A 27,732-nucleotide genomic window follows, 5' to 3' on the forward strand; every position below is an offset into this window, starting at 1 on the left:
ATCTTCAGATTCTCACATTTATTTGCTGACTGGATATATGAATAAACTAAAATTAGACTTAGATAACTAATTTTTACATTTCCAAGAGACATCTTAAAATTACTTTGCCCCAGTAATCGAGATAGTGTCTGGTGGTATAAGGGTAGAGGTATAGATTAATGGAACAGAGTCCAGAAATAGACTCACATTTATATGGCCAATTGATTTTTTTTTTTTCCCTTTGCGGTATGCGGGCCTCTCACCGCTGTGGCCTCTCCCGCTGTGGAGCACAGGCTCTGGACGCGCAGGCTCAGCGGCCATGGCTCACGGGCCCAGCCGCTCCGCGGCATGTGGGATCTTCCCGGACCGGGGCACGAACCCGTGTCCCCTGCATCGGCAGGCGGACTCTCAACCACTGCGCCACCAGGGAAGCCCTGGCCAACTGATTTTTAATAAAGGTGCCAAGGTCATTCCGTGGGGAAAAGGTAATCATTTTAATAAGTGATGCTCGAACAACTGGATATCTGTATGGAAAAAAGAAACAAATCTCAACTTTTTCCTGATACCATACAGAAGAATTAACTCAAAATGGATCATAGACCTAAATATGAGAGCTAAAACTCTTAAACTTGTAGAAGAAACCATAGGAGAAAAAGTTTATGACTTTGGAGTAGGGAAAGATTTCTTAAATAAGACATAAAAAGCATGAATTGTAAAAGAAAAAATGTGATTAAAATGGGCTTAGTTTCATCAGAAAAACTTTTGTTCTTTATAAGACACAGTTGAGAAAACAGGCAAGCCACAGATGGGGAGAAAATATTTACAAAACATATATCTGACAAAGGACTTGCAGTCAGAATATGTAAAGAACCTTACAACTCAGTATTAAGAAGACAACCCAATTTTTCTTTTTTAAAGGCAGAAGATCTGAAAAGCCACTTCACCAAAGAAAATATATGAATGCCAGGAAGCACATGAGAAGATGCCCAATATCAGTAGTCTTTAGGAAAATTCAAGTTAAATTACAATGAAATATACCATTATGCACCCATTAGTAGGGCTAACCTAGCTACGCATGATACCACGTGTTGGCAGGGGTGCAGAGAAACTGGAACTCTCGTATATTGCTGGCGGGAATGCAAAAGGATACAGCCACTTCTGAAAACATTCTGGCAATATCTTATGAAATTAAATATACACTCACTATACGACCCAGCAACATTACTCCTGGGGATTTGTCCCAGACAAATGAAAACATATGTCCCCACAAAGACTTGTATCCAGATGTTCATAGCAGCTTTATTCATAATAGCTCCAAATGGGAGACAACCCAGATATTCATGAATTTGTCAATTGATAAACAAATTGCTGGAATACTGCTCAGCAAGTTAAAGGTGCAGAATAGTAGTAAATGCAACAACATGAGTGGCCCTCAGAAATATTATGCTAAATGAAAAGTCATGGTTCTTACCTGCCTGGAAGTCCTGCATGATTGTGTGTCCCCCCTGCCCCTTTCTTCCACACATACATGCACATGTGGGTGTCAGGCCTCCGAAATGGCAAGCACATTCCCTACTTCAGGTCCTCCCCTGTCTAGACAGTTCCTCCCCCAGATATCTTTCCCGCTCTCACTTCCTTCAGGTCTCTGCTCACATATGAACTTTTGAGAGAGGCCTTCCCTAGCCATCCTTTATAAAATATAAAACAGCATCCACTACTCCTCCTCTAACCCCCTTACCTAATATATAATGTATTTATTGCATATTTGTTTAGTATCTGCCTCCTTCCAGAATTAAGCCTGTTGTATTTACTGTTGTATTTCTTGGTCCCTAGAAACTAGTGTTAAGTTTATAAATTCTCAATAAAGAATTGCTAAGTAAACAATGTAAATGTACACAATTCAGAATGCAGGCACAAGGATATGATGAGACTTCAGATTTTGTGTGCCCTGTCAAGGATACATGCCACTGCGTTGTGTTAGCAGCTTTCCCTTTGCTTTTTCATTCGTCCATGTGCTGGACAGGCCCTGGCTCTGTTTAGGTTTGGAAAACTGATGAAATGCACACCAGGAATGAGTGCAGGTGCATTTAAGACCTCATTTAATGTGTTAAAATGGGAAATCCTTACATTTTTGCAAAGGTATTAAGATAGAGCTTTTTACACAAGAAACAACTTAAATAATGTATAGCATACTGATTATTAGTTAGTCTTCGTCATGCCCCTGCCCCGTTTATACAAATTAAAATGTAAGGCAAAACTAGGAGAAAATAATTCTACTAATATTTATAAAATGGATTTAAATGCTATTGAAGGGACTGTGTATATAGAACCAATACTGTTTACTGGCATTATTACTCCATTCTGTTGCAGAAGATTTGTTTGTTAGTTTCTTTTAATGCCAGATTAGATGTTAGACATAGCACAAAATACTGCCTTTGAGTGGCACAGCCATAAATTATGTAGGGATAGTGTTAAGAGAGATTGTGATCAAATTGCTGTGGTAATATCTTAAATAGTAAAAAGAAACATGCCTTTGCGAATCAAAAAATTTTATAAATTCAGGAACTTGATCATCTGACTAATAGGTCATTTGGAGAACTGACCTAGATCTACTGACATTTATCATCTATCTCTTCTGTATCTGTTGAGACAGTCACATGATTTTACTCATTTGCCCACTTGTGATGCATTGCATTGACACATTTTTTCTGACATTAAACCATCCTTGCATTTCTGGGATGAACACTACTTGATTATAATGTATTATACATAAGATGCACCATTGAATTCAGTTAGCCAGCATTGCATTTAGGATTTTCACATCTATGTTTATAAATGAAGAGGGCCTATTATTTTGTTTTCTTACTTACTTAGAATTGAGATTATACTAGAATCATGAAACGAATCAGGCAGCTTTTCCTCTTCTTCTCATTTGTGGAACATAATGGAATGTTTCCAGAGTTACAAATTGCAGCTGTTTTGAACCCCAGTTGTGCTTGGTTTACTTAAGCCACCAAAATATTTTTTAAAACCTTGTCCTTAATTAACCTTTTAAATTAAAAAGATACTTTTCTAGTTTCACTGTTTTTCTTTTTTCCAGTGAGTGACCTGAATTAACTGTCCAGTTAATTTTTAATGAATATTTATTTCACTCATTCATTCGACATTCATTTAGATTTATTAGGTATTTGCTCTGCACAGGGCATTATCCCAGGCACTGGGGGAGAAATGAATGGCAAGTGCCATGCCCTCATTTCTTCCAGAAGGGAACCAGAGCTCACTCACAAGTTATTACTACCCCAGGCAGCACATCTCATTCTGTGAAAGGAGGGGGTTGAACCACTTGGGATATCTGTGTCTCATGAAATAGTAATTTTGGATATTTATTGAGCTGTAAAGGAGTCATGGTCCCAAATTTTCTAGTTTCAGTTAGAAATATACATATCATTCATTCATCAGGTGTTTAGAAAGTACCTGCAGTATGCTTGGGAATGTGTGTGGTATAGAAACTGAAATCGACTTCAGTAGTTTGTGTCAAAGGTTGTCAGTACTTTAGAAGATGCATATTGTCATCATTTACTCCCATTTTGAATATGTTAAAAGTGTGTTTGAAGGTATCAGCTGCTCAGGAGGGGACCCCTGTGTTCCCTTGTCCCTTCACCCCCGCTCTGCTCACGAGCATACAGATGTTTGTCATTGAGCACCGTCCATGCCTCTTAGCATAGGAGGAGATGCATTCTATCTTTTTCCCCTGTTTGCAGCTCAGGTGTGATGACATGCCATGGTCACCATGCTTTGTGTTCTTCAAAAAGAAATCAGGGGTCTCTAAATCCTTAACCTGATGCCTTTGCCAGAGAAGCAAAGTCAATTTAATTGGATGTCTTCCCTTCCCTAGACTGACTCTTTCCCCAGCTGACCTTCCATGGCTCTAAGTACCATCTCCATGATAATGGTTTCCAAATGAGGACCTCGCCCAGACCTTCCTCTTAAACTCCAGACTATTGTTTCAATTCACTGGGCTGTCTGGTAGGCAGCTCACACTCGCCACATCCAAACCCAGCACCTGATTCCTCCCTCCACCGGTTCAGATCCTGGCTTCCTCCTTTCAGCAAATGGCACATTTCTTTTTTTCTAGTTGTGCAGGCCAGAAATCTTCTCATCCTTGACCCCTGTCTTTCTTTCAGGAACCCAATCCATCATTGAACCCTGTTGGTTCCACTTTCAGAATATCTAGACTGCATGCACTCCTCCAGCTTCTGACACTGCCCCCCCACTGCCCCCCGCAGTGCATGCACCATGGAGTCTCGTCTGCATCATTGCAGGGCCTCCTAGCTGGTTTCACCCGACCACTGCCCCCAGGCTGTTTTCCATATAACACCATGTGAACCACCTTTAAAAATGCGAAGTCAGGTCGTATCATCCCTCTGCTTAGGATGCCTCAGAATTGCTTCTTTTATTCAGTATAAAATCCAGAATCCAGACCTACAAAGCCCTAAATCTGCCTCCAGCTCACATTCCTGTTCACCCTCCTCCCCCAAACCCCCCCTCCCCGCAATGTACCTAGCCACCTTGGTCACTCTGTTCTTCCTCAAACCCACTCTGCACCTTTGGCCTTTCTGTCCCCCCTGCCTGGAACACTCCTCTCTTAGATACCTCCGTGGCATACTCTCTTACTTCCTTCTGCTCTCTGATCAAACGTATGACCAGAGGGGTCTTCCTTGACCATTCAGCACAAAACCAACACCCCATCCATGTCCCTTCCTTTCCCTGTTACTCTGTTTCATTTTGTTTTTGCCACATTGCCAGTTTCTGTACTTACCCGTTAATTTGCCCCCGCGCCCTGCTGCCCCACCCCAGAATGCTCCCTGGGAGCAAAGACAGAGCATTTTCCCTGTAACAGCCCTAGAGCTTAGATGAGGGCCTGGCACATGGCAGGTGTTCACTGAATTATATGTATCCTGGATGATGCGATCCAAGGAGCTTAAGGAGATCACCCCTTGGGGAAACTTGCTCCAGGGAGTCCGGGGTGTGTGGCCGAGTTTGCATCACCAGCTCATCCTTAGCAGAAGCTCAGACTCCAGGGTGAGTCTGAAAATACGTTCTGTGGAGAAGCATGCTGCTTTTTATACCAGGGTGTCATGGGCTTCTAGGCAGCTGTCCATGTAGATCCTAACTTAGTGGACGCTCATAACAACCCTATGCATGAGGCAGCAATTAGCCCCATTTGATAGCCGAAGTACCTGAGGCTCAGTGAAGTTAAGTAATTGCCCATGGTTCTTGACTGGAAACGTTGGACACAAGAGAGAAACTGACCATCGTGTTCTAGCAGTATCTTTTCTCAGTACGGGCATATTTCTTTGGAGTCCAATTAATCTTTAACATTTTTGCAAATTTTCCATGATTTCTACTCCATAATTCTGGTGTGTATTTGTTTCAATATAGAAATAATAACCTATCTATTTGCTTATTCAGCATTTTTGCTTCTCAGAGTAAAACTATTGCACTAGTGAGGGTGCATCCTGTTATTGTGTTTTTGTGAGCCCTCTGATGGGCATAAGCCTCTGGATGTTCTTACAGCTTGTGAGAAGCAGGGGCCGTAGAGGAGGTAATTGTTCCTAAGGTAATGTCCAGAAGTGAATGGAACATTAGAAAGGATAATTTAAAAAAAAAAACTTTTTTTAATTGAGGTATCGTTGATGTTGAGTTGTATGAGCTGTTTATATATTTTGGATATTACCCCCTTATCCGTCATACCACTTGCAAATATTTTCTCCCATTCAGTAGGTTGTCTTTTTCTTTTGCTTATAGTTTTCCTTTGCTGTGCAGTAGCTTTTAATTAGGTGAAAAGCGCAATTTAAAGATCTCAACACTTTTAACTTTTTATTTACCCAAATAAAGTCAAGGATTCTCTTTGTAGAAACCAACTGAGCCTGTGAACAGGTCATTTAATTAGAGATAAAAATATATTAGGGATTCAAGTTCGACTGTGAAGATTTCTACAAAGATATGTGAGTGCAAAGTTCAATAGTGATGGAATGAAGGGGAATTACTTCACATTTCCCTCCGCTTCCAGTATTGGTAAGCAGACAGGTTCTGGATAGTCTTAGATGCAGTTACTACAAGGTCGTTCAGCATGTGACTTCACAGGAAATAAAAGGATAACCATTATAGTTAGGGTGTAGATAGGATTTTCCGTCTGAGTCATTGTGAGAAGGCTTCTCTTCCCAGAGCACTTCTGCCGTCTTCCTTTTCCTGCCCTTGGCTGCAGTTCCAAGAGGCACCACGGGTCTTCATAGCGCTGTGGTTTTGAGATGAGACGTTGGCTGTTGGTTTCACTATTCGGGAGCAGTTGTTTGTTGTGGGTACCAGACAAGCCTCTTACTAGCTGAGTGACTCTGGATGAGTAACTTCAGTTGCCTCCTCTGCAAGTGGGGTTGTGCTGTTCTCCACCTTGGAGCACTGTCCTGAGGCTTGAGTAAAATCAAAAGCAGGAGGAGCTCACCTGGGCTGACCTAATGAAATCAGCTGGTGATGATTCTCCTCCTCCTTCGTTGGAATCACAGGAAGGTGCCATTTTTGCAGGTCTAAAACAGTGGAATGTCTGTGATTTCCTGTGGTTCCACCTGGTACTTCTGCTCAGACCCTACTACAATGAGCAGTTTGTGAGCAGGTGGCAGCTGGTCCCAAACTGAGCTCGTTCTCCTGCTGTGTAACAGAAGAAAAGGCTGCCTGTCCCCAGGGATTGGCACTGGCAGCCTTCAGAGTGGCTGCCAGGTGATTTAACCGGGATCCTTTTATAGGTTTCACTACTGGCACCTGGTTAATGGGATAGGGATTTAGGGACCTGGTACTGAGATTGTCTTTTCCTGTTCTGTGCAGCAGTGTCCTGAGTGCCGTGACGACAGGCAGCACGTCTGCCCCCTGGGTTTTAAGGCGCGCACTCCTTTCCATGACTGGCCCGTGCCTTACTGGACACTGGTGTTATCTTGCTGCTTTTCCTCCGGGGGTCACAGCAGAAACCTGCTCCATCCATACTAACCGGCCCTTTCTTTCTTTCTTTCTTTTTTTTTTTAAGATAACTAGAGGGATGCTTCTTTTTTTCTTTGGCTGTGTTGGGTCTTCGTTGCCACGTGCAGCCTTTCTCTAGTTGCGGCCAGCAGGGGCTACTCTTCGTTGCGGTGCGCGGGCTTCTCACTGCGGTGGCTTGTTTTTTTTGTGGAGCACGGGCTCTAGGCGTGCAAGCTTCAGTAGTTTGGCACACGGGCTCAGTAGTTGTGACACTCGAGCTCTAGAGCGCAGGCTCAGTAGCTGTGGCACACGGGCTTAGTTGCTCCGCAGCATGTGGGGTCTTCCCGGACCAGGGCTCGAAGCCGTGTCCCCTGCATGGGCAGGCGGATTCTTAACCACTGCACCACCAGGGAAGTCCTCCCTCTAGTAATCAATAGGGAATTTGTGGGAACATACTTCGAGGTTACATAGATATCCTGTTCCTCCATCCATCCTAACTGGCCCTTTGTAAGTGGTGAGAGGACACCGCATTCTAACCTGGGTTTTCTTTTTTCTTATCTTTCCCCCTCTTTTCTTTCCCTTTTCCTCTTCCCTTTGCAAAGATTGTTTTTTGGGGAGGCCTCCCCACAAGGTTTCTAAAGCCACGAAACATAATCCTCGTGCTTCTAGCAAACAGGCCCCTCTGAAACAGACACATTCCACATGGCCCTGTGGCCCCCTGCTTATGTGGCACAGTGAGGGCCCCGCTTTCCAGGGCGCTGGTGCTGGGCTCAGCCCCAGCCTGCCTATTGGCATTTTCCCCGTCACTCTCTATTTGTTTCATATGGTACAAACCCACGTAGAATAGGTTACATTTAATGGGGTGAGAAAAATCCACACTGTAAGAGCAAAGTCACAGGTGAGGTCAAGCTGCTTCCTCCCGTGAGGGAGAATGATTTTCTCCTCTGTGGCTCCCCGTACTGAAAATTCATACAAAGGCGGTCTTTTTATGTTTGATGTATTGCTTTTAGAAAACAAATCCTTCATGTTTTCTCATTTCTGGTTCCTACCTCTTGGCCGACCCAGCAGGAATTTGGCAGTTGAACGTGCTGCTTCTTGCAGAGGCTAAAAGCTGCCTTGCTGAGAGTCACTGGGTGCTGGGAAGACTGGACTCCTGGCAAGGAGGGCGGGGTGAACAGTGGGAGTGGCATTCCCGTTTGTAAAAATTAAAGGGCTTAATCCACTGCTGACGCTGATAGCGTGGAGTGTGGGCTCCTTACACCGTCCTTGCCGGCTGTAAGTATGTTTGGAAGTTTTTATAATCAAAAGTGTTTTTCAGGGTTACCCAAGGCACAGCAAGGTGTGTATGGATTTTGTTTTGGACAAGCCCATACCTTGCTTTTTTCCCAATGTGAAATCTTTTCTATTATGATTCATGTTCCAGAAGATTTTCGATAAGTTATATTTAACCCACTGTAAATATAAGCAAGCTCAAACTAAGGCACACCTTAATTTATTACTTCATTTTATTCTGTTTACAAAGCACATTATCCAACACCTGAATTCTTTCCTTTAAAAAAATCAGAAGCCACACCAGTGCCAAATCAACACGGATAGGCAGTGGTGGTAAACGGAATGACTTAAAATTCTGCTGACTCCATGATTTTTTTTTTAATGGAGAGAACACCAGAATTTGTCATCTCGTGCTTCTGGAAACTCAAGGGCTCTGCAGGCAGACCGAATTGATGGTTTGCCAGAAGGGTTATATAGCGTCGCCTGACCCTCCTTCCAGGGCAGACAGCCCCCCTTGCTTGTCTGAGTCTTGACAGACCAGATTGGAGCATTCCTGCTGCCTTCTGGATCTTTCTCCGTGGATGAACAGAAACATAAGACTCGGAGAAAAGCAGCCAAACACACAATACGTCTTTGTGATTTTTTTTTTTTTTTTGCGGTACGCGGGCCTCTCACTGTTGTGGCCTCTCCTGTTGCGGAGCACAGGCTCCAGACGCGCAGGCTCAGCAGCCATGGCTCACGGGCCCAGCCGCTCCGCGGCACGTGGGATCCTCCCGGACCGGGGCACGAACCCGTGTCCCCTGCATCGGCAGGTGGACTCCCAACCACTGCGCCACCAGGGAAGCCCTGTGATTATTTTTGTCTTTACTCAGAATATAGGAGCCAAGAGGACATCATAGGACAATGATGAATGAATTCACAATTCATTGAGCATCATTTTCACCCACTAAATTAGCCAAAAACCAAACCAAAAATGTTATTTTAACTGCATTTTATTTTATTTGTTGGTTTGTTTGTTTATGGCTGCATTGGGTCTTTGTTGCTGCGCACGGGCTTTCTCTAGTTGTGGCGAGCGGGGGCTACTCTTTTTTGCGGTACGTGGGCTTCTCATTGCGGTGGCTTCTCTTGTGCGCAGCACGAGCTCTAGGCGTGCGGGCTTCAGTAGTTGTGGCTCACGGGCTCTTCTAGAGTGCAGGCTCAATAGCTGTGGTGCACAGGCTTAGTTGCTCCGAGGCATGTGGGATCTTCCTGGACCAGGGCTCGAACCTGTGACCCCTGCATTGGCAGGCAGAATCTTTAACCACTGTGCAACCAGGGAAGCCCCCAAAAACATGTTTTTAAATGATCTCCAAGACGGGGAAGGATATAATAAAACAGATACAGATACTCCTACACCTTGTTTAAATCTTGGTGGGAGTGTAAACTGGAAAACCCTTTTGAAAAGCAATTTGGAAGTAGTTATCAGGAATCATAAGTTCATATCCTTTGACCCAACAATCCTACTTCCAGTAACCTACCCTTAAAAATAATCAGATATATGGGAAAATCTATACTCTGGAAGATTTATAATTAAATACGTTGTATACAATCACTTGGAATACTATCCATCAACAGAAAGACTAACAATATAGAGAAATGGCCAGATCAATTAAAAAAGCAGGTTAAAATAAATTATAGTTAGTAGATTAAAGCCTTTTAAAACGTACATTTAGGGCTTCCCTGGTGGCGCAGTGGTGGAGAGTCCGCCTGCCGATGCAGGGGACGCAGGTTCGTGCCCCGGTCCGGGAAGATCCCACATGCAGTGGAGCGGCTGGGCCCGTGAGCCATGGACGCTGAGCCTGTGCGTCCGGAGCCTGTGCTCCGCAACGGGAGAGGCCACAGCAGTGAGAGGCCCACGTACTGCAAAAAAAATAAACAAAAAAACATACATCTGAGAAGGGAGTAGAAAATATGGAAAAGTGATAATAGTTGTTAGGATGAATGATTAAAGCTTTCATTTCTGGTTTTCAAACTACCTGTATAGTATGATTATTGCTCTCATAAATTAAATATCCTACATACTTCTAACCATGTGTAAAGGAAAACAATCTAACCTCCTTGAATTCAGAATTTATGATTATCTGAACAGAGATAAAATTGGAATTTCCTTTGTTGATGGGCACAAGCAAAATTATAGGCAAAATATTTAAATTACTTTAGTAGTTCAAGCCCAAAGTCATTCTTTAGCATACTTTAATTAATTGAATGCATTTGAAAAAAGTAGAACTGCATTAGAGAACTTTTTTCCCACCACACCAGACTACAGTTGTCAGACTCAAAGATGTCATTCTCTTTGTGACAACTAATTGAGGAGGTGGTGCACACTGTTTAAGAAGCGTAAACAAATTATGTCAGGTGGCTTGTGTGGCTGCAGGAGACGGTTTATTTTGTTGCCTTTTTCTAACAGGATAATCAGTGCACTCATTTGCTAACTGGAGGGACTTTCTCATACCCACTAGAACTTTCTTAATCAAAGAATATATTCCTCGTCTTACACACACACACACACACACACACACACAGTGCCCTACGAAAACAACAAAATCCAACTACTAGCGATTAAAGAACTCCTGCGTATGACTGCACCCCAGGCTATAGGAAATGGGGTGACTGCACTCGGAGCTCCCCCTTGCTCCAGAGTATTATGAATTCTTCATCTTTACGAAAGAACTTATTCATCCTCACTGAAAATCCTCTGAGTTTTTATAACTTCAGGATACCTTTAATAACACACTCATTTTCTATAATGATCTCCGGCTGTAACGCAGTGCATAAACCTCTCTTCCAGACCCCGCCCTCAAGTCTTCCTCTGCCTCATTACAGACAGGGTCTGCAGGAGGAACTTTCATCTTCCTCTTTGCGTTTGCATTTTAATGCTTATTGTAAAAAGCGGTAAGAGAAGTTCCAGGTAGTTTCACTATGTGAAAGCACAGCCAGCAATCGCGATTTCATTAGAATGTTAAGTTCTGTTCACTGTGCTTGGCTTGCTGAGGGTCATTCACTGCGACAGCGTGAGCAGTGGGTCGAAAGGTGTGTCAGTACCCACGTTCCGCAGGAGAATTCACTCTGGTCCCCTGTCCTGCGCTGCTTTGCTCTGCGCACGCGCATGCCCGGCCCAGCTGCATCATGGACCCCGCACACGGGTATGGTGGGTAATCAGCTGTGCCCCTCAGATTTGCTGGCTGCGTGTGTTCCCCAGAGGCATTCTGCTGGGCGCTCCACGGGGCATTTAGTATGGGTGCAAAGGGGATGCGTTCACAGTACAGCTTCTGGAACACAAACTGCTATCTCTAGGATATGCCATGGTTTTATGGGGAATGGTCACCACATGTTTACTAGAGGGAGTTGAGTGAATCCAGCAGAATGGAAACAGAAAGTAAACCTATGACCAAACTCCAGCCAACCCGAGAAATAACAAGTAAAAGAAACAAGCACGAGGCCGCTACATTGCATCAGGAGCCCTGACAACCATTTGGTTGATGGGCCAACAGCAGAGGCATCTTCTGGCCTGGTCATCAGCACAGGTGGTCCGGATCTTTATCAGCCAGGAGACAATAACAACCACCAGCATTACTCAGCACTTGATAGCTTTATCAGGTGTTTTCACAGGTCTTTTAATCTTCCTTACCGTCACGGGAGGTAGAATGGAGACAGACACAAGATGGTTCCTCTTTTTCCAGAATGTCCTTGTGATAGAGCATCTCCAGCTAGGGTGAAGTGTGCCCTGTGTTAATCTGGAGTGCCGGAGTTGCCTCCTGTCCTAGAGGAGATACCGCCCAGGAGCCATCCATCCCTTCCACTGGGTCAGTTAACTAGATGCCGGCAGTGTGCCAGGCACTCTGCTCAGGGTGCCCGTGCAGGGCGACCTGTTTCTTCCTCACGAGGCCCTGTGAGTTTAAGGGGTAGAGTCCAGTTTTATCTACGAAGAGATGGGGCCTTGGCATAGGTAGGTGACCCCCAGAGATGCCCCCAGCAAAGCATCTCCATTGGGTTTTCTCTGACCCCCTGCTGTGGCAGAGGATCCCTGCTCCAGCAGCCCCTCAGTCTGGTGAGACCAAGTGCCTGCTGAATGGTGGCTGTGCTGGAGTTGGAATGGCCCAGGACTCTCCCAAAGATACACACTTAATTGCCAATTTCCTGTTAAGATTAGAGTGGTGCCTCATCCCACCTGGCCCTGGGGGATGCTCTTAGAAGAGCATCCAAAGCTGAGCTACACCAGGACTTGGAGTGGAAGTGACAGTGCCCTAGGCAAACCAAGGCGAGCTTATTTTCCACACGTGTTCACATCTTTAAATGTGATTCGGGTTTGCTCTGCCCTGACCTCTCCCCCTCCCCCGCCACTCTTCCCTGCATGAAGTGCGCTGTTTCCCCCTTAACCCTGACACCTCTTACTGTCCTTATGACTTAGGTGACACACGGGGCCTTGTATTGCTGATTATCCGTACTGTCCTTTCCCCCGGCTTGATCAAACCTTCAGTGAGAATGCACCTTTACTTAAGATTTCTTTGCATATATCTCCCATATATCTAACGTGGCATTTTAATTAATAGGAAATGTATATGTATATTACAGTAAATATATATATTTATTATTAAAAACTCCACCCCCCTGGACTTACTCTGTCCTTGTTTCCAATGGTTCAGGATACCTTAAAACACTTGGGTTTTTTTGAAGGAAAATGAAACAAAAAGCATGGGAAAGATTTATGTATTTACTTGGGGGAGGGGGAAATTAAACTTCTCATAATAGTTTTTAAATTAAATTTCATACTCGTCCAAATTCTTTCCTTCTCCACCCCTTCCTCTGATATTCCCTCACTCATTAAAGCACAGGATTTTGACGGTATTCACAGGGAAGCTCATTTACTGGAATAAAGAAGTTCTTTAAGTTTTAAATTTTGGAACATTACCAGTGGGTCTGAGCCTGGGTTTCAGATTTTACTGGCATTTTGTTGGCAGAGCAGGCTTTGCAGCCCGTCCTTATTTGAGCATGTTTCCTGACACCTTCAGCGGTATGGTCCTATGTTTTTTAGATTAAAAAAAAAAAAAAAAAAGTTTAAATAGAAAAGAATATATAAACATATAAAGAAGATTGATTCTATAACATCGAGCAAAATAAAAGGGCAGTAAAAACTCTCAAAAATTAACAAATGGGAAGCACTTTCTTTTTAAAGAGGCAGGACGAAGACAAAGCTACGAGGAGAGAAATGTTTCAGGAAACCCCAGGAAAAGCTGCCTTTTCCTCTGTGCTCATTCTCCTCTCCACTCACAAGTGTCCTGTTGAAATAGGGTTGAGAATACTGTACTTCCACTGCACTGGGCACATGGTGGGTACCTGAGGTCATCCAACTGAGGTGAAGGGAAAGCTTAGGGAGGCGAGGGCAGGGCGACAGAACCCTACGTGTGGGGTGTCTCCAGAGACTGGCCACAGAGGGAATCCTTTGCCACCTCTGGGTCTGAAGGGGCAAGGGAGGAAATAGTATTTCCCAGAGCCCCCTGGAGGATCTGTGAGAGCAGAAAACAAGGCCCAATGTTGGGAAAGTGAGAGTGATTCTCTGAGACCCAGAGCTAGTGTCCTACTTAATTGGGGAAATCCTAAGAGCATTTCCCGAAGGCTGGGAGCAAGGGCGGGATACTCAGCTTCTGTTTAACATCATCCTAGAACTATTAGCCCATTCAGATAGATAAGAAAAGTCAATTAGAGGCATACAAATTGAAAAAGAAGTAAAACTATCTCCATTTGCGGTTGATATGATGGCACACCTGGGAAATCTTAGAGAATCAAAGATAAAACTAACTGAAACAATAGTGGAATTCAGTAAGGGAGCTGGGTATAAAATGTTCTGCTAGCAGGGAGCCCAACCAGAAGCCGGCCTCAGGGGGTCAACAGAGTTGGGCAGAAAATGGGATTGGGGAGGGAGGATTGGAAAATAACCATCTGAACGAAAATCTGTTCTAGAATTGGATTCTGAACAGGTTTAGTTCATGAGGGCCGTAAACCCAGCATGTCATGGAGCAAAGCCCCGCATTAAAGAAAGAGGCCCCTTGTCCCACTGAGTGAAGATTTCAGCTGGTGCTAAGCTTCCTGGTAGAGCAAGCTCTGGCATGTTGCTTGATCTGTGCCGGGCGGGGCGCAGCGAAGCCACTGGAGAGAGGTCTGAGCCTGAGAGGGAAAGAGGAAGGCTGATATCTAGGGCAGCAAGGTGGTGAAAGAAGCAATGGTTTGGGGGCCAGCTGGTAGGGGTAGGGAATTTTTCCTCATAATTACCCTTGAAATGGCAATGGTATTGGGGTGGAAAAACAGGGCCCGTAAGTGGCAGGGTGGAGCTTCCCTTTCTAGAGGAAGAACTTCATTGCCTTCACAATGCTCTGCCTGTCCAGATGTTTCAGCAGCCACGTGGCTCTGTAGGTAGGGAAACTGCTTATTATAGTATTGATGTTTTATGGAAAATTGGTTAGGAACGACCAGCATATTTGAAACTGAATGTGTATAGAGCAGGGGAAATACCTCTTCAGACATGCAAGGCAGAGGTAATAAACTTTGGGACAAGTGTGGTGGTATTTAATTTTTAAAAGTTTTGGTCAACTCTATTTCCATTCTTATAAAAGTAAGGACCCCATTTCGTCTTACTCTGAGTATAAATTTTCATAACTTTTCAGAAAAAAGTATACTTGAACAAATGTAAGACACTCCTTGCTCATAGATAGGACAACTGAACACCACAAAGATGTCAGTTCTCTCCAAGATAATTTATAAATTATGCACTTTTACTAAAAATGCTTTTTGTTTTTGGTTTTTATTTGGTTTGTTTCTTTTAAGTGCAGGCAGACAAGTAGATGCTAAAATTCATTTGAAAAAATATATATGTGCAAGAAAACAATGAAAAAAAAATATATCCAGGAAACAATGGAAAAGAAGAGCCATGAGGGGGCCCTAGGCTTGATAGATTTTAAACACACTACAAAGCCTCTGTAATTAAAACGGTGCTTTACTGGCACATGAATAAATGGAGAGAGCAGCAGAAAGGAATAGGAAGTACGGAAATAGACCCAAGTACATACAGAAATTTAGTATATAATGAAGGTGGCATCTCAAGTTCCTAGGGCAAAGGTATAATTTTTAACAAATGGTCCTGGGACAGTTTGAGAGACATTTGGGAAAAAAAGATAACATCAGTTCCATACCTTTCACCATATACAAAAATAAGCTCCAAACGGATCAGAGTTCTAAATTTAAAAAGTGAAGCCCTTTAAGTACTAGAAATAAGTGAATGAGTTCCTGCATAACTTGGGTATAGGGAAAGGCTCTGAAGACACAAAAACAAGAGGCAGTAAAAGAAAAAAATCGATACATTTGACTATTTAAAAAGAAAAAGTAAATTGTGGTATGACAAAAACCACCATCAATAAACTCAAAAGACAGTTAACTTGGAGAAAATATTGGCAAGGTAACACAGATAAAGCGTTAATATTTCCTAATATATTAGAAACTCTTAAAAATAGGCAAAAGACACGAACAGGTAATTCACTATACGTGTGTGTGTGTGTGTGTGTGTGTGTAAGTGTAATGAAAACTGCACATACAAGAGAAATGCAGAGTACAACTACAGTGAAACACCACTCTTACATATCAGATTGGCAAAAACTAAAAAGTGTGCTATCACACTCTATGGTAGTATCTCATGAAGTTAAATATGCAGTTACTTATCCTCTGACCCAGAATCGCACTTCTAGGAATTTACCATGAAGATACATTGCCAACAGTACAAAAATACGTGTGAACAAGGGTATACATTATACATACTGTCATTTTTGGAAACTACCTAAATGCACATAGAAGAGTGGTTGAATAAACTATGCTCCATCCATCAATGCGACACAATGCAGCAGCTTTAGAAAAGAACAAGGAATAGCTCTATGAATGTCTAAACAGTGTTTTCAGGTTATATTAAATTAAAAAACCCAAAAGACAGTAGAATACAAAATGGTAACTTTCTGTAAAGAAGCAAGAGAAATGAGAAAATATGCAAGTATCTATGCATTTGTTCAGAAAGAAACACAGGAAGAATAAACCAGAAAGTAGTGAGATTAGTTCAATTGTCAATTATAGAAAAGAGTTTGATGGGGAAACTTAGAAGGGATAAGTGGGGGGAAATGTGACCCTTCTCAGAGTTTACTTTTCTGTACAGTTTTGTTTTTAATAAATTTATTTATTTAATTTATTTTTGGCTGCGTTGGGTCTTCCTTGCTGCGTGTGGGCTTTTCTCTAGTTGCGGCGAGCAAGGGATACTTTTTGTTGTGGTGCGTGGTCATCTCATTGTGGTGGCTTCTCTTGTTGTGGACCCCTGGCTCTGGGCACACGGGCTTCAGTAGTTGTGGCGCGCGGGCTCAGTAACTGTGGCTCGCAGGCTCTAGAGTGCAGGCTCAGTAGTTGTGGTGCACAGGCTTAGTTGTTCCACGGCATGTGGGATCTTTGCGGACCAGGGATTGAACCCGTGTCCCCTGCATTGGCAGGCGGATTCTTTTTCTTTTAAAGATTTTCAAAGTCTTCACTGAATTTGTTACAATATTGCTGCTGTTTTATTTTTTGGGCGTGAGGCATGTGGGATCTTAGCTAACCGACCAGGGATTGAACCTGCACCGCCTGCATTGGAAGGCGAAGACTTAACCACTGGACTGCCAGGGAAGTCCTGGCAGGCGGATTCTTAACCGCTCTGTCATTGGGAAGTCCCTCTGTACGGTTCTGACTCTTGGAACCAAGTTAAAGAATAAGAAACAAGGAGGGAGGGGAGCACGACCCTATAATGGAATACGGAAGTACAGTTAAACCTCACCTTATTTCAGAAGACTAACATAACCACACTCAGGTAAGAGAGAAAAAGAACAAACCCTAAAAACTTTAAAACACAATATTTGACTATATAGCCTTAGGCTAAAGACAGAAAAAAACTATAGATAAATATTGAACCCTAGTTAGTTTGTTTTTCACAGCAGCATGGGTCAGCAATTGTGAAACCACTTTTTGCATGTTAGAGTATTGAGCAAATAAGTCAATATATTTGAGATAATGAGAGCCAGACCTCATTATTGGAGAAGGAAGTTACAAATATAAAAAGGGGGAGAATAAGTGGACCTAGTGCTGTTGGATTGGAACTGGGAGTTTTCAATGAATTCGTGGTTTTTAAGTTGGATGGATGGATGGATGGATAGATGGAAAGAAGGAAGGAAACACACATACTTTATTGTTCTTTCCTAACACCCAGATTTGTTTTTTAAATACCATTCTCCAGGAAAAGGAACCAGAGCTCCTTGGAGAAAAGGCCAATTCCAGGGGCTGGTTCTGAGAAAGTTCAAGATGGTTGTGGAACCTCTTCTTAGGCCAAAAAAGTAAGGAAGTGCTGAAAGATGACAGGCACTTGTCAGTAGGAGACAGACACCAGCTTGAAGGAGCTTCTACTTGCCAAATCTGCCATAATATTAGCATCAGAATAAATAATGATAGGAAATTAAATATTCTCTTGGATAAATAAGGCTCCACAACTCCATTCTGCTGTAAAGAAAGGAAGAAAGAAAAGTAAGTGCGGGGAGAAGAAAAGGCTCTTCCTTATAGTAGCATCCCAACAAGTACACATGGAAGAAATGATGGAATCAGAAGAACCACTCTTCGGCAACCATCAAACAAATAATTGATTCAAGTAAAATCCTCCACAGATGCTAACACTAGTAGATGAAATTTCATGAGGAACATGATATGTATTTTATCTCCCCAGAAGTACTTAATTAACTACAGTGGAAAAACAATAACTTTACAGTGGAAAAGCTAGCACACACCACCCTACCCAAGTGGCTCAAAGTTAACTCACCAATACTGGGACAAGGCAACACTGTGTGCTTCCTGATACCATGCACTGAGAAGGATACACTCTCACTAATGTGTGTTTCTGCCAAAATGCTAATTTGAGTCTAATCATGAGATTTCAGATCATCTAAATTGAAGGACAGGGACTTCCCTGGTGGTCCAGTGGCCAAGACTCCACGCTCCCAATGCAGTGGGCGCGGGTTCAATCCCTGGTTGGGGAACTAGATCCCCCATGCCACAACTAAGAAGTCCGCATGCTGCAACTGAAAAAAAAGATTCCACGTGCCGCAACTAAGACCCGGCACAGCCAAAATAAATAAATACATAAATATTAAACAATAAATAAATACATAAATAAATTGAAGGACATTTCATAAAATAACTGCCTCCACTCTTCAATAAATGTCTAGGTCATGAAAGACAAAATGAAGAACAGAACCAGATTAGAGAGACTAAGGAGACATGGCAACTAAATGCAACACATGATCCTGGATTAGATCCTCAACCAGAAGGCAGATTGTGTGTTACTGTGAAGGGCCTTGTTGGGACAATGGATGAAACTTGACCAAATTCCGTAGATTAGATCATGCGTTGGCAGACTATGGCCTGCTACCAGTTTTTGTACCACCTAAGCACGCAGAATTTTGTTTTTACATTTTTAAATGGTTGGAAAAAAATTTTTTAAAGTAAAATGTCTATGACATCTTGGGAAAGGCAAAACTATAGAGACAGTATAAAGATCAGTGGCTGCCAGGGGTGAGGGAAGGAAAAGAAGGATGAATAGGTGGAGCACAGGGGATTTTTTACGGCAGTGAAACTATTTTATATGATACTGTAGTGGTGGATAGATGTCATTATACATTTGTCAAAAAACCCATGAAACTGTACAATACAAAGAGTGAATCCTACTATTAAACTATGGGCTTTAGTTAATAACAATGTATTAATATACAATTATATCAATTATAGCAAATGTACCACACTAATATAAGATGTCAATTGTAGGGAAACTGGGATGGGGTGGGCGTTGAGGGAGTATATGGGAACCCTGTACATTCTGCTCGGGTTTTCCTTTTCTGGTTTTTTTGGGGGGGCTGTTTGTTTGTTTTGGCCACGCTGCACGGCATGCGCGATCTTAGTTCCCCGACAGGACTCGAGCCATGGCCCCCTGCAGTGGAAGCATGGAGTCCTAACCACTGGACTGCCAGGGAATTCCCTGCTCAGTTTTTCTATAAACCTAAAGCCGCTCAAAAAAGAAAGTCTGTTAATTAAAATAAATTCTGTATTGTGACACATGAGCATTATATGAAATTCAAATTTCTGTGTCTATAAAGTTTTGTTGAAACGCAGCCAGATTTATTTATTTACATATTGTCTACAGTTGCTTTTTTGCTCAGACAGCAGGGTTGAATGGTTGCAACAGAAACCATAGGGCTCACAAAAGACTAAAATATTTACTATCTGGCCTTTACGGAAAAAGTTTGCTGACCCCCGGATTAGATAGCCGTGTTGTATCAATGGTAAGTTCCTGATTTTGATAATTGTACTCTGATTATATAAAACAATACCCTTAATTTTTAGGAAAGACACACTGAAGTATATAGGGATAAAGAGACATTATGGCTGCAACTTACTCTCACATAGTTCAGAAAAAAGAATTATGGACAGGCAGACAGATATGGAGAAGCCTATTCGGTAAAAAGTTAACAGTTGGGAAATCTGGGTGCTGGGTGAAGGGCATGTAGGAATTCTTTAGACTATATCCTTGCAAGTTTTCTGTAAGTCTGATATTATTTCAAAGTAAAAGGTTAAAAACAAAATGAAAAACAAAATATCATCGGTCTTAGAACCAACCAGAGCTTGATTTGAATTCCTGATTTGCTGACTCAGTGGCCTATTTATAGAAGTGGTTTTGCCTTTCCAAGCCTGTGTCCTCATCTGACTTGTAAAGCTTAGATGAGATAATGCATGTAAAGTGCAGAAAATGGGCACTGATTCCAGGTGACCGAGTTGAAACATCTACAGTGCCTTCAGGAAAATGATTCCCAGATGTCTGCTTGGAGACAGACATGGTCAAGATGAGCCAGTGTCCATCTTCTGAAATGGCAGCTGCATTTCAAAACAGAAGGCCCTCTGTTGGGATAAATGAGCCATGGTGATGGCTCCATGGTGGAGCCCCTCCACACCCAGTTGAAGATGATGGACTCTGAGAAGTGGGTTGAGAAGATCCTGTGATCTAGGGACTCCTAGTGGAGGGGTTAGACATGATCTGAGTTCCCAATTTTGGTGGCAAGTTTAACTATGCCGAGGATCTAGGGTCAGGACTGTCTTGTAGGCTTGGCCTCGGAGGTAGCTGTGGGTGCCATAGTTCAGTCTACACAAGTTTAGCTGTCCGTCTGTGAATTCTGCAACAGCACTGGTCTAAGGTAGGAGGTGATGCTCAGACATCCAGTATTTATGGTGCAGTGTCAGGGGTAAGAAACAATAGTTTGTATTCATCTTGAATAATACAGACCAACATCAACAAATGCCTGATGTACTAGCAAGGTGCCTCATTCTGGAAGCTGAACCCACAGGACTCTCTCCCTGTGAGCAGTTAAATGATTTAGCAGTAGTGTAGATGCTGTTCTGTATGATGTTGGAAATGGGGAAGATTAGATGAAAATCTATGAATGATTGGTATGCTAGGAGATATGGAAATCTAACAGAGCATCTGACCCACAGACATCCTTCAGCAGAAATACAGGTGGGGCCTCTGCTTCTGGGGAACACCCAGGGGGAAGGTGGTGATGGTTCTGCTCTTGAGCAGTCCAAATTCCCGCTTCGCCTCTGACTGAAATGCGCATCCTCTTATACAGAAAACACAAAGGAATATGATCTAAAGCTTACTTATTTGACAGCGTTCCAAAAAGGTGGATTGATGACAGGTCACTGTAGTTTTAAGTGTCCAACCCAGAAGCTAATGGAAGAATATATTAGTAAAACTGTTGTGCCGCTGTGTATAAGTGACCAAAGCTATTTGTAAGCAACAACCTAAATAATGTGTTATTTTTAAAAAGCCAGATAGCTAGTTCAACCAACGGTTTATAGCTTTGCTGAGTGGGTTCAGAGACCCTAGAACTGGAAGTGAGGATTCTGCAACCCAGCTGTGTTCATCTAAGAGCTTTTTAGTCCGGGTTCAGATCACGTTAGTGTGTGTGTAGGTAAGAGAGATGGGGGAGGCGGGCGAGAGGTACAGAGAAGAGGCATTTCCTCTAGAATTTGTGAAGGGTCCCGAAACATACACTTTGCACCACTGTTCTCCTCCCCATCTTCTCTCTGACCATCCTTTTTATCTCCAAGAAGAGGAAATTGAAGGCCTTCTGGGATCTACACAACAAAGAGCAGCTGATACATTTAAGCCCCTACCCTGTGTCAAAGCGTCTTGTGTATTCCTTCACGCTCCAATCTTTCGGAGAGCGAGACCATTTCCTAGGTGACTGAAGAGGGGGAGAGACATGCCCCTTAGTCAGTGTTAGCTCGTATCAACAACGGGGTTTGAATTCAGATCTGTCCCATTTCCTGTCTGAGTCATCTCCACCGCAATGTTTCTCAAGTTCCTCTGGAACCTGTCCTTTCCTGCCAGGAGCAATCTCAGCTTTGCCCCCCACATGGCTAGCTCTCCGTTCAGAAGTCACTGGTCGGGGTCCAGCACCTTCCACCCTAGACCACAGCCCCATGCATGGCAGAGCCCTCCCGCCCTCTTTGCTCCAGTCTGCGTGTTCTTGGGAGCAGAAAACACTACTCAGTTACTTTCAGAAAACAATCCTGTGCATTCTTGAATAGAAGGCGACTGTTTAAAAAATTGATTGTACTGTTAGAGTAAGACGCTTTAAAAAATAAAATATCTTTATATTTTAGCTTGTTAACTTTTTAAAAACTGATGCCCAAATATAATAGTTGGTGTTCACAATCTGATACATTTGAAAGAAATAGTTTTTGAAATGAAGTTTAACACAGTTTCCTTTGAACTACACAGAAGTAAATACAGTTATGAATAGTGAGAGTTCATCTTCCAGCTAAGGTTTTCAAAATCAGAAATAAGTTGTTAGCCATCAGTGTGTGACTGCCTGGGTCCTGTTCTCCTTCCACCTCATCCCTACCCCCCGTATTGGGTCTTTTTTTCACATAGAAAACATGGAGGGGTGGGGGATTCTCTGAGAATGTCTTTCTGAAGCCTTGGGAGAGGGAGAGTCTCAACTGAGAAGACTGGGGGGAGACGACAGGGCACAGCACAGGCACCAGCGTGAGTTGATGAAGCTCCTCAGGGCTCCCAGGGTGGAGACCCCCAAGGATGCTGGCAGCCTTCTGCATGCCATCTCCCCAGCTCTGAGGGAGCCTGTGCATGGACGGTGACTGGACCCAGCCTGCCACCTCACACAAGCCACATGCTCCACCAGGGAATGAGTGTGAGGGACAGGCATCGCCGTTCGTGCATTACAGGAGGATTCGTACGGTGAGCCTGGTAAAGCTCAGACAGTGGGCTGCTCTTGCGTTGCAGATCTGCGATCTCTCAGAAAGGAGGAGGTTTTTCTGCTACTGAGCTGTAGGTTAAAGAAAAGTTGGATTTTAATAAATCTTTTCTTTAATAGCATTTTTCCTGATTTTAAAATGAATGCACTCCAAATATAGAAATAGTGGAAAATTCAGAAAAGTATAAAGAAAATAAACACTTGAAATCTTACCACCCAGAGATTACTTAGAATAGCATAATGAAGAAATTTAAATCATCACATAATTGTGCTTCCACTTTCTGGAGATAACCACTGTTAATAGGTGTCCTGTGTTCTTCTATATATGCACGTAGGAATACATAGTTTACATAGATGGGATCATACCATGATGCTATTTTTAAGCCTTTTTTATTATCAACGTAATAAAAATGTGTCCATAACTAAATATCTACATTATTTTAAGAGTTCCAAAATAAGCCATTTTTCCAGTCATCAGGAACTTTTTTTGTAAAATATATCGTGTGCGTGTATAGCATTTTTTAAGGGGAAAAAGTATAGAAGAACATACATTTCTAATGAGAAGAAGGACTTCTTTGGATGACTTTTCTGCTTTGTAGTTTGCTGTATTTTTCCAATAATTACACTCCTTAAAGTAACCACAGCTAATATTTTGGTATATTTCCTAACAATTTTTAAAAGTATATTTTAAAGCATCATTGGAATCGTGCTGTATATAGGATTTTCTACCCTCTTTAAGTCACCTAGTGGTGTTCAATGGACATTTGCCTGTATCACTGGTGGCTATATGATGTTTTTTCATGTGGGGATACTATGATTTTTTTTTTCTTTCCTCTGTCATGGACAGTTTGTACTATTTATGATTTTTTTCACTGTGTAATGCTGTGATGAATAGTTGTGTCCCTGAATTATTTTGTTTCCCTGTCTGAATACTCCTTAGAATTCAATCTTAGGAGTATAGTCACTGAGTCAGAAGGTGTAAAACGTTTAAGGCTCCCATTGCATACGAACAGACTGGCTTTAAGAGTTTCTGCTCATTAATTACTTATCAAATAAGGTCTTGCTCATTGGTTATAATAAAATGTGTGCTGAAGGTGACTGTTATTATCTTATTTTTAAAGCAGATCTTTCAGTCCTATTCATTGAAATATTTACAAATATTATATTTAAACATAAAAACCATGCTTCTTTCCCCCAAATTTTTCAAAAGTATTTTAAAATTAAAGGTAAGCAGTCATCTTAAAGAAAGTTTAAAAAAATAAAGAAAAAAATCATCCTAATGTAGCCACAGTTATTGTTTTGTCAAATCTCCTTCCTCCCTTTTTCTGTGAATTTTACACATTTGGGATAAAAGTATATGTAGTTTTCGTATCCTGCTTTTTAAATTGAACATTCTATTGAAAGCATTTCTTCCGTGTTGCTATGTAGTCTTCATAACTATCATTTTTAATGATTACAAATTATTCCACTGACCTCATGTAATGTAATTTACGTAACCATTCCCTACTGAACTCTTATGTAATTTCCAGTCTTTTACTTTTATAACACAGTGGTGAATGTGGGCTATTTCCTTAGGTTTGAATCCTCAAAGTGGATTGACTGGGTCTGGATTTAAACTTTTGTTCATTCAGAATTTTCACTAACTCATAGTGGCCTGTCTTCTTGGTTAGTTTTTTTAAAAAATAAGTTTATTTATTTATTTTTGGGCTGCATTGGGTCTTTCTTGCTGTGCGCGGGCTTTCTCTAGTTGCGGCGAGCAGGGGCTACTCTTCCTTACAGTGCACGGGCTTCTTATTGCGGTGGCTTCTCTTGGTGTGGAGCACGGGCTCTAGGCGCACGGGCTTCAGTAGTTGTGGCACGTGGGCTCAGTAGTTGTGACTCGCGGGCTCTAGAGCGCAGGCTCAGTGGTTGTGGCGCACAGGCTTAGTTGCTCCACGGCATGTGGGATCTACCCAGACCAAGGCTCGAACCTGTGTGCCCTGCATTGGCAGGCGGATTCTTAACCACTGCACCTCCAGGGAAGTCCCTTGGTTAGTTTTAATTATTGAAACTTAATTCCAACAACAACGTGAAATTCAGGACGTTCAGGTTGGCAGGGAACCCAGTAGGAACTGTGATGTCCTTAGTAACAAAGTGGTCAGGACGCTGTCCTGTTTGCCAAGTGAGCCTTGGGAGCTCTGGATGTTTCAGACCAAAGGGAAGTGTACAAAAACAGAGCACTTTCCTCGCGTGCCCTGTCGGTATACAGTGCATGCCCTCTGCTGCCACTCACAGAAACCATTTATTAAGCAGCCTTTGCCAACAAGGAGAAAAAGCACAGAGGCAGGGAGGTAGTCATTATGTAACCCCCTCCTTTTTTTTTTTATTCTATTTTTCCCTCCTTTTTCTATTTCCTTTTGTGAGAATGACATCAACTCGGGATGGAAATGCATTTATGGTGTCTCCTTTCTGCTAAAGTAACCTAGAGACTTCATCTAGGTTGAGATTTTGCAAACGTTCATAAATACTTCTTTGTTGACCGTGAGCCGTGTGGTTTGGCCCCCAGAGTTATCTTCGATAGCACAAATAAATCTGGCGGCCTCCACTGGCCTCAAACTAAGCATTACACCAACCCCCGTCCCCCGCCCCCCCATTGTCTCCCTCCTTTCAGAATTTCCTCTTGGCCTTCAGCAGCACAAGCTCAGTCTTCTCATCAATTGCCCTGTTAACTGCTGCCAAAGCTCCAGCAGTTTAGCGCATATGTTCCCTTCATCATTTCTCTTTGTTCTAGAAAAGGCTGTGCTTGGTTTCTGAACCTCCCCGCCTCCCCTCGCCTAATTCCACCATCACCACCGCTTCCTAGAGACATGACCTTCTACTGTCTACATGTTCATTTACAGAACATCCTAGATTTCTGCCATGGAGAGAGCCTTCACAATCTGCTCACACGTGCAAAATCATCCCCCGCACCCCTTCCCACAGAAAAATTTGTTAGGCGTCCTCGCCCCAGAGCTCGTGCCGTAGGAGCCCAGGTGAAGGGCTGCTGGGTCTCTCTGGTAAGCAAGAGGCTCCTAGGAGACAATGTTACCTCCCTGCGTAGATAAAGATTCCTTCTTAGGGTTTTCTGCCGCTCCAACGCAAGAAAAGGACGCTTTATTCTTGGAGCCCAACAGTGTATAGGCAGAGTCGATCTCAATGGGTTATTCATGGTGTCCAAGAGAAATACTTCTGGAGCTGTATTTCATGTGAAATGGAAGTGGGCTTGGCACCCAGACAGGGGGGCTGGCTGCTCGCTGGGAATGCCCCGTGGCTGTCAGACCAGCCCGGCCCCTGCCTGATGTGGCCAGGCTCTTCTTAGCAAGTCAAGGGGGCTCCTGGCTCCTCCCCACCGGGCCTGCCTGCGCCCTGCGAGGCTCTGCCAGCCCGCGTGCGTGCGCAGAGACCCCCTGGTTGTTTTGGCCTTTAAGTATTTTCTGTCTCTTACCATGTGTAAAGTTCCACCCCGTTCCCCGAGCCGGGAGGAGAGGATGAAGGGCTATCAGAGCGTGGTCCCTCTCCTCAGCACGGGGGTGCTGTGGAAACCCTGGAATCGTTCGTGGAAACTTTGTTTGTGCAAAATACCACCTCGCTGTCATTCCTGCCCTTGCCACTTCCCTCCCCCAGAAAAGTATTTCAAAGAGGCCTCTGCAGCGGCACTGACCGTGGACAAACCTGATGTTTCGCTTTGTCTGATAAACCTGCTCAGTACCTGGTCAGCAACTCCTGGGAAGGCACAGGAAAACCTTCCTAACGTGGAGTTAAATGTGTAGAATGGAACTGGGAGGAAATTCTCAGAGTGAGGGATTTTTTTCCCTTTCCTTTTCTGGGGAAAAAAGAGAGAAAAGAAAAAAAAGTTAATGTCGACTCATTTGGTGGAGATATAGTGCACTTTTCTAACTATCCCCCAAAGGGAAGTTTGTATTCTTTTAAATAAAACCATTTTAAAAGCAGAACTCAAGCCTAAAAGGATCCAAGGTTCTCCTGAGTTCTCAGAAGGTGTAGATTTATTTACTATAGTTAAAACATAATTAGTTCTCAGGGGATAGTGTGTGTTTTAAACAGCTTTATTGCCACCATATTAGTTTTCTGAATAATCAGAAACTTCTGCTATGATTATGTTCTAGTGTTCAGACAGAAACGCACTGTAAGTAGAAACAAATGTCAGGAATTGCTAGTTGTCATTCGAAGAAGGGACACCACGTCAGCGGGGGAAGAAAGAATTTGATAGGATATTCCAAGGAAATGTAATCTAACAATGTCTTGAATAAACCTAATGACAGCTTGGGCAGGTACACGTGCACACACACTGCCCCCCCCCCAACCATCTTTTTTTATATTAAATGGTGTTTTCTTTGTCCCTTTTCCATCATTCTCACTACAGAGGCTGGGAATGGGGTCAGTATCCCTTGAAACCCGTAAGATGGCTCTTCCTTACTAACACATTCACAAATGAGTGCAAACAGTGTCCCCCACTTTCAGCTCTCGGTTCTCATGTCGTGTCACTGTTCTGGCTGACTGGTCTTTCCCACCATTTGCAGGTTGATGTTTGAGATGCCACAGGAAATGGGTTTAATCGCCATCGCAGTCCACCAAACGCAGGGCAAAGGTCAGTCATCTTTTGTTACTGTTTCTGTGGTTTTTGTTTTCTAAAATCTGTGACTCTCCTGGCCAGAGAGCCAATTGATTGCATGTGCTGATCATCGACATGACTCGAGTCAGAAGTTGTTTTCACACACCCCTAAAATGGAGAAGAGGGAGGAAAATCAATTAGAAGATTGAACCTTAGAAGAATTAAAGCATTCTCTTAAACTGAGATGTTTAATTAATTGACGTCCGCTTGTGATGGTTTTAATGTTCATTTACCTACGTCTTGTAAATTCTTCTTTCTGACACATTCTAGGCATTGCAGTGTGTGAATAATAACTATGTTATAGAGACGTTTATTTTCCTGAAGGTTCTCTGTGAGGTGCCTTCTGTGTCTATACCGAGTGTCTCATGGAGGGGTCTTTCGTCTGCCAGCTGGCACTGGAATTTGCACAGAGTGGGC

At 43.0% G+C, this 27,732-nt stretch overlaps 1 protein-coding gene across 2 annotated transcripts in view; it reads left to right on the top strand.

Moving 5' to 3' along the window:
- HLCS (holocarboxylase synthetase) overlaps positions 1-27,732 on the top strand; it is a 195,681-nt gene that overhangs the window by 155,090 nt on the left and 12,859 nt on the right. For both annotated transcript variants that reach the window (XM_022552978.3, XM_022552980.3), the window contains exon 7: positions 27,224-27,291. In XM_022552978.3, the coding sequence (XP_022408686.2) occupies positions 27,224-27,291 (68 nt within the window). The remainder of the gene's footprint in view (positions 1-27,223; positions 27,292-27,732) is intronic.

Source organism: Delphinapterus leucas, chromosome 4 (assembly GCF_059928025.1).
Source record: "Delphinapterus leucas isolate spDelLeu-1000000601 "Yukka" chromosome 4, BTC_Dleu_Yukka2, whole genome shotgun sequence".
Taxonomy (NCBI): Eukaryota; Metazoa; Chordata; class Mammalia; order Artiodactyla; family Monodontidae; genus Delphinapterus; species Delphinapterus leucas.